This window comes from Panthera pardus, unplaced genomic scaffold, assembly GCF_024362965.1.
Source record: "Panthera pardus isolate Hobbes unplaced genomic scaffold, ASM2436296v1 HiC_scaffold_2, whole genome shotgun sequence".
Classification (NCBI taxonomy): Eukaryota; Metazoa; Chordata; class Mammalia; order Carnivora; family Felidae; genus Panthera; species Panthera pardus.
Genome location: NW_026526765.1, coordinates 82,206,369 through 82,219,363, shown reverse-complemented (window position 1 = coordinate 82,219,363; position 12,995 = coordinate 82,206,369). Strand labels below are relative to the sequence as shown.

At 36.1% G+C, this 12,995-nt stretch overlaps 1 protein-coding gene across 11 annotated transcripts in view; it reads right to left on the bottom strand.

The window, feature by feature from the left end:
• The window catches only part of MCTP1 (multiple C2 and transmembrane domain containing 1), a 530,890-nt gene that overhangs the window by 143,410 nt on the left and 374,485 nt on the right, over positions 1–12,995 (bottom strand). For 9 of the 11 annotated variants that reach the window (XM_019428809.2, XM_019428806.2, XM_019428799.2 and 6 more), the window contains 4 exons: positions 12,497–12,599; positions 12,066–12,167; positions 11,611–11,685; positions 9,434–9,553 (listed from right to left, as the gene is read on the bottom strand). In XM_019428809.2, coding sequence (XP_019284354.1) covers positions 9,434–9,553; positions 11,611–11,685; positions 12,066–12,167; positions 12,497–12,599 — 400 coding nt within the window. Of the gene's footprint in view, positions 1–1,651; positions 2,936–9,427; positions 9,554–11,610; positions 11,686–12,065; positions 12,168–12,496; positions 12,600–12,995 lie in introns of those variants that run through there. The other 2 variants (XM_019428810.2, XM_053907193.1) reach the window with 2 other exon arrangements.

The window sequence follows — 12,995 nt, the reverse complement described above, 5'->3', positions numbered from 1 at the left end:
CTCGAACCCACAAACTGTGAGATCATGACCTGAGCCCAAATCAAGAATCAGACAGACGTTTAACTGACTGAGTCACCCAGGAGCCCCTCTCTCTCTGCCCTTCTTATCTTTTCAATGTTGCTGTCTTGAAGGATCTACTCCCCACGACTGGGGGAGAAGGAGAGTGCCTCAGTAATTTCCTCTACCGCAAAATGGTCTCCAAGCTCCCTTCCAAGTGTAACATTCTGTCACTTCATCTGCACCCTTCAGAGCCCCATAGAATCTCCACCTTTGTAGGCCCCTTGCCTTTGCCATGAGGCAGGTGCTCTATGTTGAAGGTAGGACTGGGATAGGTGTGTTGGTGGCATCCTGAGCACCAAGCCATGATTGCACCGAATCTCCTTCCTACATGCAATGTTTCCATTCTGCAGCTAGTACTCTATAAAGGAATTGATTAGGTTTGTTAGTGGCTCTATGTCATTATTTATGACATTGGCACTATCGGGAAGTGTGTTCCAAAGTCTAAGTAACTATCTTACAAAACAGACTTTTCCATCTTATTTGGAGATGGGAACCCTATATGGAGAACATTTAGTCTTAACTACACTAACTAAGCCAATCAAGATTTAAGACTTAGAAACTATGGCATGAGTCTCTTATTCTGATAATTTTTTAAAAAATGAAAGGAATAGGATACAGCCGGAGAAGCTGATAGAACCTGGGTTAAATGTCTCTTTGATAAACACCAGCCTGCTGGAGGAGGCATGCAAGAGGCTCTTGCAATGGAAGAACCAATTCTATTTAAAATAATTTAAACGCAACCAGATAAATTTTCAATATTGCCACCTAACCAGGAAAAGTGAACCCTGGCATCTGAACTTCTGCATTTATAAATTAATTTTCTCTGAGTAGCAGTCACCACTTTACCATTACTGCTTCAAAACGTAGCACCTCTTTTATACAACCTCATTAATCTGTGGATAATTAATGGACTACTTTTAAGACTGGCAATCTGTTATTTTAAATTAAATCTTAAATATGTCTTTAACTGACTAAGAAAAGTAATATTTAATCCATCCACATTTTACGACAAAACTGAATGATATATTCTTTTTCTCAAACATGTAAGCACTGCCTGCAATCTGCTTGACGAGAAAGGTATAGAATCCTAACAATAGAAAATGCACTAGAATTATGTGTGTAGAGCTAAGTGGGATATAAAACATCATATATTTACGTACTATTGATAAATTGGAATAGTTCCAGTTTTGGGATTCCTATGCGGAACTAGATAACTTGACGTGCAGAATAGCCAGTAAAACATGTATCTTCACCATTTTAAATGACTTTCGTATTCTACAACCTTTTTCCTTCCCTTCCAATGAAGATCTAATAGGTAATCAAGCCTAATGAAGTATGCTTTTATATCTCAGACATAATGATATTCATTTAAGAATATAAAGATTATCTACTAGTCATAAATACAGTGCAATGTATAGACAAAACCCATCAAACCCTCATAAAGATGGAGGTTGTATTACTTAGGCCAGAATTAATGTTCACCCCACTTCTCCATTTCAGTGAAGCACAACAATGTACCCTTGGAATTGATGTAAAGAAGAAACCTCTCGTATGGGTTTCATAAGGGCAAGATTCAATTCTTTACTCTCTACAAAGCTAAACAAAATCTTTCCTTTAATTGGACTCTAATATAGTCAATAATTTCGTACAGAGATCACAAATTTTCTTTCTCCAGACTGGATTACCTATGGGAATAATTTTTATTATATGCAAACTACAGAAAATCCAAACTAGACTTCACTACCAAGAGTATGAAAATAAACAGAGTTAAGCTCATGTGTAACCTCATTTACAGTATGTATCCTCAAAGGGGGGCAATATGACATCCAAGGGGGCAAAAATTGGCTCTTAGGGGAGAATAAAAGAAACTTAGATATTACAATGATTTGTGCCCCTCCAAAACTCAACATTGACTGAGATAATCGTATTCCTTAGCATTTATTTTCTCTCATTTAATGAAAATTTTCTTCTTAGGAGGTTGAATATGGGAAAAAAAAACCCACTGAGAAACACTGATTTAATATAAAATGAAAACCAAGTTTTATCTCTAACATCTCTTTTTTCCATTCTTAAAATCAGAGTTGCCTTTCATTTTCATCCAAATATCGACTGACACTTTAATGTAATTTCTATCTTTTCTTGCTTGTTAGTTTTTCTCTGATTTTCTCCTCATTATGTCCCTTTGAGCCAATAGCTGGTGACTGGTGTGAATGTGAGAAATGGTTGCTCTTTCATCTTTACTCTCTTACTGATCTCTCATGTTACCACTTGCTGAGTGTTGGACCTCTGTCATCACAGCCCAGGAGAAGGTGCAACGTGGAGTCATAACTCACACACCTACTGCGGCAAGACTGACTACTGGGTCTATATCCAATTCTGACTGCAGTAGTCAAATGTGGAAAAATGGTGGCAGGAGAAAGAGCAACAAAAAAGCAGAAATAACTTTCTTAACAACATTTCAGGTCAGCTTTTCCCTCGGTAAATTAACACACTCATGATTCTAAGGTATATCGTCATAACTGGTCAAAATAGAAAAATGTCACAACGGAAAGCACTTTACTCCTATTTCTTCATATTTACCTGATACATAGGGGCATGGAAATATGTGTCGAGTAAACTTACTGACTAAAGTATACTAGTGACTGCATTTCTCTTATAATTTACAATCTTTCAGAAGAGTTATTACTTTATAAAATTTTAGTAAAATAAATGATATAATTATCTCGTTCATTTAAATGTTTTTCTTTGCAAAACATTTTCCATAATAATATTTCACGATAGAACATGGCTTGCTCTTTTGTCCTGGACAGTTTCAATTGAAGCCGGAAGGTAGAGAGCTCTTCTGAGGACGAATATCCTCAGTTAGTTTAGGAATCTGAGGATGGAGAGTGATCTCATTACTTTATAATTTTTGATCCTTAGTCAACTCAGTCATAAAGTCTGGACCAAGCAACACATTTTCAAAGGCTCTCACAAAGGTCTTGAGGCTGACACTACCTGATAAGTAATGCCTGAGGTGAAATGGCCTAGCACCCACAGAGCCAGGAAGAGACCACACTGAGGCATCGGCACCCCCTCCTGTCCCAGCTTTCATTGCTTGAACTATGAAGATTCCCAAGAAGTCTAATTGCTGAATTCAAAAAGGTATCACAGTTATGTTCGTGATGTTAGCAGTTTATGTTTGATTATAATATAGTACAATAGCACTATACCTGAGGAAAAGTGAAATAGTTTTATTTTCCCCAAATCACCCAAGGAAGAATTTATCCCCAGATTATAGCATTTTACTACTTCTAACTTTTGAATACAAAGGAGAGTAAAGATAATAGAAAATATGCGTTTGACATGCCCTAAGAATTAAATTCTTCTTGTAAATAGACAATAAAATTTAAGAGGAATAAGCTTTTCAGAGAGTAGTAGACTCAGTGTCTTATGTGATTATCTCCCTCCAAAGAGCAGGAGGCCATTTTGCTGATATCTATTAAAATAAACAACAAAAAAAGGGTGCTGGCAATATTTAAAGAGAGCTATGCACCAATTTGAGGAAGTGCTGCCTTTGTAGATGTAACAGATAAAACACAAAAGAGAAAGACTGTACACTTAAATAGATCTATAAACTAAGCTAGAGCAACACTCCTCAAGAAGGATTCAAGAAATCTAGTCAAAATGCTTTGTCCCATTAATATCTGATTTGCTACATTTCCTAAGATACACAGTTGATTTTAGCTAATTGTAATCAATCTTCAAACTCAACTCACTTCTAAATTTTGATCTTTGAGGGGCTTTTATATAATTGCAAAATTTATATGCAATGCTTTGGCATCGCTTAAGAGAACCTAACTTTTTATTGTCCAATATTTGAAAAAAATTTTCTTCCTTGGAATTCAGATAAATTTAGGGGAAAAACGTATGTTTTGAGTATCGACTTAAAAGTGTCAGTGTGTCCCCATGAATTGGGCATACGATCTATTTACTGAAAAGGAAATTGTAGTACTGGAACCTTCTAAGTGTCAATAGTCTTTGATTTTGTAAAAGGAATTTTGGGTAATTTTGGAGATATACAATCTTCTAAATTGATGAAATTCTATATAGGCTTTCTTGTTTCCTCACACATTTGGGAAGGAAGCATTTAATGTACCTTTAAAATTTGTGTAAATTAGATTGGAAGTATTGTTTAGTAAGCTTAATAAATGTTTATGTCAGAGGATAGCATAAGTGAAGAAGGATGGACAGAAGGGCTTGGAAATTTAGATTTATATAATTTTAGGAAAATTAAAGAATGCAAGGATAGGAAGGAACAAGAGTTATAGATCATTTTGCTTTAGTACTTGTTTCTCTGATTTTTGAGGGTCCTTCTGTTTTGTTGTTGCAGGGAAAATAACAACAATTACATCTGGAACATTTCCAGTTTTCCTGCTTAGCACTAAAAAAAATAATTGTAGCAACACCAACAAAAGCTTCTATACAAATCATTTGAAAATTGCCATAGATTTGAAGCATACTTTTGTTGGTATGCTACTGCTGATGTCTCTTAAATTTTTATTAAAGTAGAAATTTCTGTTGGGATCTTAAAGTTACCTTTCCTATGTCCAGTACAATCACCCTATATAGCTCACTAACATGAACGCTAAGATTTGAATTACAGGGGATGTAGATATGCCTTTGTTTGCACATTGATGTTTCTTCTTAAGCAATGCTCCTCTCTTGGTCCTTGAACGTGAAGGCCACTTAAAATGTCCTTATTGTTGTAATAACTTTTAGAAAAATCCATATGTTGTTTAATAGCAGCAGGCTTTCTACACAGAAAATACCTGATAAGGTATCCTCATGAGCCTATTGTCTTCAGATCGTTGTATTGTATTCCCATGGCCTCTGCAAGTTCAGTTCCTCCTCCCTTGCCTGTGCTTCCTCCATTTTTAAAAAAAATCATTTGGCTACACAGAGCTGCCTCATGTCATTCTCTGCATACATCATCTCTGTTTTTTCTCTTTTCCTGCATAATGGCCCAGCTTTTCTGAGAGTAGCTGTTGTCCCGAGTGTGATCCTTTACTAAAATGGGGATTGAATGAAGGTGAAGCACAAATTATCTGGACGCAAAGGAAAACCAGGCATTTGAAAAGGACCCAGAAAGGAACGAGTAATGAACCAGAGTGGCCTCGATGAATTGCTGTAGAGGGAATTCTCAGTTCTGACACAAAAGGAACACATGGATACCAAGGAAAACCAGGGGTGGGGGGGTGGGCAGAATCTCAGTAGGAAGCCTGCCTCATAGGCTGGTCAGCACAGAGGGTTGAAGCCAGTAGCCTTCCAGATAGCAACAGAAACAAATGCATTTTATGAGTAACAGTTAAAAATTCAAACATGCCGGTTCTGGGACACAAGATACTTGGAAGGGTTGACATCCCTTCATAATTCATGTTCATTGTTCCTCTAAGTAAAATATGTGTCTCCCTATAGTTATTCTGTTAGGAATTGTACTTTAAAGGCAAGAGGACATTTTTGATAATGCACATCTTAAACTTTTCATTAAACTACCAAATTTAAATTCTACCTTTTTGTGCACTCTGACATTTTTGTCTGGCATTTTCATTAATTTTGCGACATACATAAATGTAGCTGAAATGTTAACTGATCAATACTTTGTCTCTCTCATGTAGCACTAGCACTCCATTCCCTAAGGACCACACAGCAGAACAGAAATTAAATGTGTAAAATATCAAATGTTAATGTTAAACACAGCGGCACTTACTGTATAACGACAGAAAAGGCTAAAACAATTCCAAATGGACAGATGGTACCACAAATTATCTACAATCACATTTAAAGATTAAAGTTTGTCCTGTAAAATAATTCTTTGACGCACACTGAAGTGTGTCCTTTTACTGATAGCTCAGTTGTCCAATTATTTTTGTGCTCATTACAGTGAGAAATGACAGTACTGAAGAGAAAGAGAGAGTGCGCACTCCGTTTTTTTCTTTCCACGTTGCACCCACTGACATCCGCAAGAACACAAATGTCTGGTCAAGAGCCTGATGAAAATTAGGCCCAATTTATGAGACATTTCCACGTCTGCAATAGATGATTCCAAAAGACAAGCAGGGCCTTCTGCGCCACATACGTCTGTGTTTGCTCTCAGGCATACAATATTCATAGTAAAATTTAAAAACCTAATTCATAGCACACAAAAACAAGGACATTCCCAGGAACATGTTTGCTTATGTTTTATCCCTCGCCTCCCCGGCCGACCGCAGCTTTGTGTCGTCAGCCGGCTCTAGCGTCTTCCCAGAGCGCACAGGTAGTGCCAAAGGGGCCGGAACCTCTCTAGCCCTACGTTTCTTAGGCTTTCCACTTTAACCGACATTGGGACAAAAAGATCATTGTCTTTCCATTTTGGTTTCATTATTCTACATTTGTTTTTGGATAGGAAATTAGAAAAGAAAAAGAAAATGGGGTAGAAAAAAAAAAGGCTCTTAAACATTATAAAGTTTACTGATCTGGGCCTAAAACCAAGCCACATAATGGTACAAATGCATGTGCTCCGTGAAGCAGCTGCATTTATGAAAAAGTGGGCCAAGTGGAACCAATATTATAATAATAGACCCGAGATCCATCAACAGGGAATGATGGGAACAATATGTTTGTAACAATGGGGTGCTGCTCATACTCTTCTCCTAATGGAAAGCAGTTCTTTTCAATAAACTGGCCTAAAAAGGCTCTGGTTATGCAACGAGATCTTTGAAACATTTCATTTTTAAATATATCACTTAATATCTTTAAGACGAATAAAAATCCTACAATACTTTATTTTTTTTTCTGAATTGTTATGATACTTAGATTATAAGGTACATATTTTAAAAGCTCTTTTAGAAAGAAAATAATATCTGTTGTGTGGCTTTGGGTAAGGTTCTTTTCTGTGCCTCAGTTTTTTCCTCTGCATATTGGGAAAATAATAGTATCTACTTTGTAGATTGTTGTTAGGTTATTGGGAGTATTAAATTCATGTATTCATGAAAAGCACTTTCGTGCATTAGTGTCTGTAAAACAGTTTTCTGGTACATAAAGGCTTAATAAGTATTGGTTGTTATGATTATATAGAGGATTATTATATTATTATTTATAGGATTATGAAATAGTTTAGAATTTAAATGAAAAGTCCAAGGAAAGCATTAGGCTATGTCTATCATCATTTAGTAACTAGCTCTATTAGAGCAAAGCCTTATATATCTGGCATCATTGGAGAAGAGTTTCTTCACTTAAGAACAAAAAATTTCACATCGATTGACTGGTTTATTGGTTGGTCTGTTGATCTGGATGGCCATTTATATTGGGAGCCTACCAAGTACTAGATACTCTGCAGGTGATGCTGGACCACCAGGGTGGAAAAGGCAGGGCCCCCCTTCTCATGGTATGCCCAGCTCAGGTCTAGAAAAATGAAGTTCAGTTTTGTTATTCGTTATTTTAGTCACATTCGGTAGAGTGTAACTCAGGGCTTGTATTCAACGAACCTGTCAATGTTATCATTTCTTCTCAAAAGTACTCTTCTTGCACATTCACATTGCGACTTGTGAGGCCTCTTCTCGCCATTCGTGTCTGCAGACCCTTATCCCACCTTTACTGTGGCCTCCCCCTCCTTTTTTGCAAGCATCTCACATTCAGTTTGTGTTTTGTAGGATGAAGGCTGTTGGAAACTGACTACCAGCTGAGAGAGATATTATAATCTGTCTTTCCCAGTGAACTTGGATACCCTTACAGTGAAACCACTCAAGTGTTATCATGTACATGTACCTAAGTGTCTCAGAATTTCAGCACCTGATTTTTGTTAATCAAAGGAAACTGTGAAAAAAGCCTGCCATCTTGAATTCGTTTTACGTCAGTGACCTCTAGAAGCAAGAGAAAGTTTATGAAGACTTATACAATACATTGTAATATTAAAGCATTCCGAATGAATGTTCCTGAACAAATGACATAACTGTATAGATTCCCCTGTTTTCAAATTTCACAAACAGTTGTGCGGGATGACTTTGGAAGGAGCGAATCAAAGATGGCATCATGGCATTTTTGAGAGAATATTACTGCGTCTGTTATGAGGGCCCATGGAACCTGGAAGTAATGGCATTAAATATACATAGAAACTCAGTGTCAGTTTTTCCTCATTAATATCAAAGTATCTCTATGATAGTGAAAAATCATAATCCAGTTTGCTTAACAGTACCCCAATGTATTTATTATGTGGAAGAGCTAACTAAAAGTATATTGACAGAGGAAGATTTTCTTTTCCCAAACTTAATGATGATGGCAACTGCTTTCTTTAAGGAGACAACAACGTGTCTATGGGAAGCAGGCTGCCTAACTTTCTGGTAACTTACAACACAAAGGGACATACACACTCTTTGTTCCATGTGCTCAGACATTAATGAAAGTCCTATACAAGGCCTGAGAGGAGGACAGAGCTCAAAGTGCTAAACAGATGTGCAGACACTCATTTGAATGGTAATACTAAAATGTTGATTTGTTACTATAATGAAGGCTCTTCTTATGAGCTCTATCATAAAGTCATATTCTGCTAAAATGGAAACTATAAGAAAGCCTAAGGTACTCATCTTCTAACAAATATGACAATAAAATAAAGGATTTCAGAAGAAGGACTCTACTTAAACTTCAAACTGAAATCCTGAATAAGCAAAACTAACGTGAGAGCGGAAAATCCCAGCTAAAGCACAGAGGAAAGTATTCTCTCAGATTTTCTGGCTTTGCTAGTTGGTCTCATCAGCAGTTTTTAAATAACCAAAGTAAAAGGCTACAAGATGAACATTGTTAGAGGACTATTTGGATCTATCAAATTCTCACTTGTGCCTTTTTAAAAACTGGAAATCTCAGAAACAATAAAACGTCTCTTAAATAGGTCACATCTACTTCCAATTGATTCACATATTAAAATATTACCAACCAGCATCCTACTGCCAATGATTTTCATATTTTGAAAAAAAATCTATAGAACAATAACATTAAAATAAGGATGGTCAAGATTATTAATTTTTTTTTTTAACACTAAGGACTTTTCTTGGCTCTGTTATTGGGATTTGGAATTATGCAATATGTAAAATTTTACTTTTTGACTGTCATGGAGAAAATTATATATTGGCTGAGATTTCTTGCTTTCCGGAAATCTGGTGGGGGTGGGGGATGTATTCTTGGACTCAGACCTTGAACGATCCATCAGGTTCCTGCCCACGGCAAATCTGTCCAGTCAAGTCTTAAAATAGGAGTTTTAAAATGGCCACATCAACATAACTGTTACTATAGCCACAGAAACATGCAGCTATGATTACTGAATTTAATGAATAACAATGTAAGTAATAAAGAATTATCATACCACAAAAGCAGCGAGGCTCCTTGGGGGTGAATCCCAATCAAAGCAACTATTAACGTAGTATGCAGCATTTACGAGCACCATGACACAACGCTTCATTCTGATAAAGTTTCTTAGGAGCAGCTGTACAAAAGATGAAAATATTATTAGAATTTGCAAGATTAAAAGCCATCAGATATGGTACAAAATTCTTCAAGTTTAGTGTGACTTGAAAAGGATTCATAAAGTTAATGAAGTTGGAAGAATATACCAAGCAATTTGGCTCATGAGTGAAAGGAAGAGAAGTATCTCTGGAAACAGCAGAAAGAACTGAATTATAAGAACAATTCCTTAGCTAAATAGATTTTCTTAAAAAAAGCATTATTATGTGGATTGGGCTACCTATGTGCAAAAGGTAAACATCTCCAAAAATTAAAGACATTTACATACGGTGAATCTTAAATATATTTTTAAATTCTTAAATCTTATTGTGGTTTTAAGATTCTTTACATGCCTTAATTTCAAGATATTTGAAAGTGAAATGGATAACGTGGAATGTTTCAATTTCAGGTCTTAGAGAAAAACCCGTCAAGTATTGCTTTTTTTACAGTAAACAAAATTTTCATCATTTTTGTGGGATTCTCCCTTATTTACTATCAATTTTTCAGTCTCGGTCTCTCTTGGTCTCTCTCTCTCTCTCTCGCTCTCCCTCTCTCAGTTTCTCCCTCTCAGTCTAATTCTCTGTCTCTCCTTTCCACAACAAATTTAAATTATATTTTCTCATTACTTTTTCATCATTTTGGAGTTAAGAAAAAAATTATGGTAACCAAGTGCTTTACAAAATCTTTCATTAAAAAGGTATATGAGAGTTGGTACAATTTAAATCTAAAATTTAAAACAAGGCGTGGCTACAACTGTAAAAGAAAAGCCCATATGCTAGATGATGATACAAAAAATGATCTACAGCTGTGCTAATAATTAGAATACTATGTCTACGGGTAATATTTTGCTAATTCCAAATATACTTCAATAGTGATCTGGCATTTTAAAGAAGTAGTTATATAAAGTTTCCTGAGGTCATATGGAAAAAATATGTATATGTGTATGTCTAAATATAGATGCATGTACAGGCAAACCAGTTTTAACAAGTTATTAAAATTGAAATTCTTTCAGGAAAAGAGTCACCCTTTTTGTTTTCCTTCTTTCCTTCCTACCCTGATCACCGTCCTTTTAGAGCTACTTTCATTACTTTTATCTATAATTGTGAAAACAATGTAATCTGTATTTCTATTTAGATAGATATTGCATTTGTAATGCATGCACTGTCTTTAAACAACCAAAGATCCCACTGTTTACGGTGAATTGATTAGATTTAAAACAAAACTAATTTTAGGCTTCTAATAGCACAGAAAATTGTTCAATATTTTAACACACACAAATGAGTTCTGTATGCTTTATCGCCGTAACAAAAACATTTTACGTTAGCTGTGTTAATTGGAAGTAAACAGTTTTTTAAAGAGGTAGCTTAGTACCCTTTCTTAACTTGATAACAAACCTAATTTAAGACTGTGTCTAATTACAGGATATCAAGCCTTATTTAAAATTTCTTCATGACAGAAAAATCAGATGTGCTGATTTTCTATTTTCCTAGCTAAAAATGCCAATAAAAGTTCACTTCTAAAAGATCATAGTCAAAATCTAATTAACAGGGAGGTTTCCCTTAAAAGATGGAGCCCCTCTCTTGTGGATTAGAGGGAAGAGCTTTACGCAGGGCTCGCTTTACACACACCTGCATCATACCTGTGGGTGGTCGTCTGGACATATATTTGAACCTCAGCTTTTGGTGTTCTCTCTTACACATTCCATGGCAATCAGACATTATTTTATGTTCAAAATGATCATTCTTACGCCAATGCATGAATACATATCCATTCTATGCAGCACCTACAGTATCCCCTTTCCATTCTGACCACCCCCATCTAATTTATTAGTTTGGTATTGTCCTTGCTTGATCTTTTAAGGAAAGGAAGGGAAGAGAGAGAAAGAAAGAGAAAAAGAAAGAGCCATTTCACATAAGTAGATGATCAACAATTCCATAGGCTTCCCCCCTCTATACTTCCAAAGTTTATTTGAATTTACTTAGATGTTTTACAGATACAATCAGGTCTTCCCAGAGGGGTTAATCTTTCCTTGCTCTTTACCTGTTTAGAGAGTCTGTTTTCCTCTTCAATGTACTTCTGTTCTTTGGGTATTAATGTTCGTAAGCTGGCTTTCACCTATACATCAACATATGTGTCTGTTATGGATTAATATATTACAAATGTTTACAAGTTTTTCACGCAGTTCGATTTGCAATAATTCCTAAAGTTTCAAAGTCCTGGCTGCTGTGCTCATAAAATATAAATGTATACAGTTGCACATGCATGCGCTTCCATTTCTTACGCCGGCAGGCAGCGGCCGAAGCACAGCCGCAGTGGCAGCCGCCAACTATAACAGAAAGTGTGGGTGTGCCAGGCAGTGGCAGAAGCGTATTCTCCAGGATACATCAAGGTTTAGAGAAAATGAGGAATGACAGAAATTCTCTACAAATCAGGAACAAAAGCTTTCATGAAACTGAACTCTTTAGCAGTACAAAAAAGCCAAAGTTAAGACTTACAGCATTAAAAATCACATCTATTTCAAGATAGATGACCCCCTTTGTTGGCCCTGTCAGCTGCTTGTTTTTCAAGACGTAGGCTTTCTGTTCACCATTTTGAATCTGCGGGAAAAGGACATGACAGCCGTCTGTCTCGCGGTCTCCACTGAATACACTCCCTCAGTGACCTTTGACCCCCAGCTGCTGAAACTGACAGAGAACCCAAAACAACTGTGGCAATTCTGACAAGTACCTGTTCATTACCAGGATCAAGTCTGTCAGGAAAAATTAACTATCATGGGATTCAACATGGCCGTGAATTGAGTATGTTAAAATTTTTAGTGTTCTTATTACAGACCTTGGTTGAGAAATGACAGATACAGAGCTGAGGTTTTTTTTTTTTCCTTGAGCAAAAGCAACACAGAGCAGTGTGTCAGGTGAATAAAACTTACAGACAGCAATGGTATAGCAACTTTGCCCAGAAAGTCAGCACTTCGATCCCGATCTTCATCATAAACTGTCACTTCAAGAACTGAATGGATATCTTTAATGTTGCTGCATAATAAATACACATAAGACGAAAAGACTTCATCAGTGGGGAACAAGAACAAAAATGCTTTTGAAAATTTAGATGGCTCCAGCTGATTTTGTGTGTATGTGTTTTTATGTATGCTATTTGCATATACACATATACAAGGTAGCTTGGTATCTGACAGAATTTCCCATAATGCACCTTAGTAGACTACAGTGATGGTTCTATTATCTGAAACTTTGAACACCACTGTAATTTCAAGTTATAATTTTTTAATGAAATATAATCTTCCATCTGGATGGGCGCAGAATAAGTTATTGTAAAAAAAAAAAAACATCAATAAGTGGCACTGATGTTTTTGAGACTTTTCCCTCTAATTATTATCACAATAATTTCTACCTTCCTATTAACCCCATGTA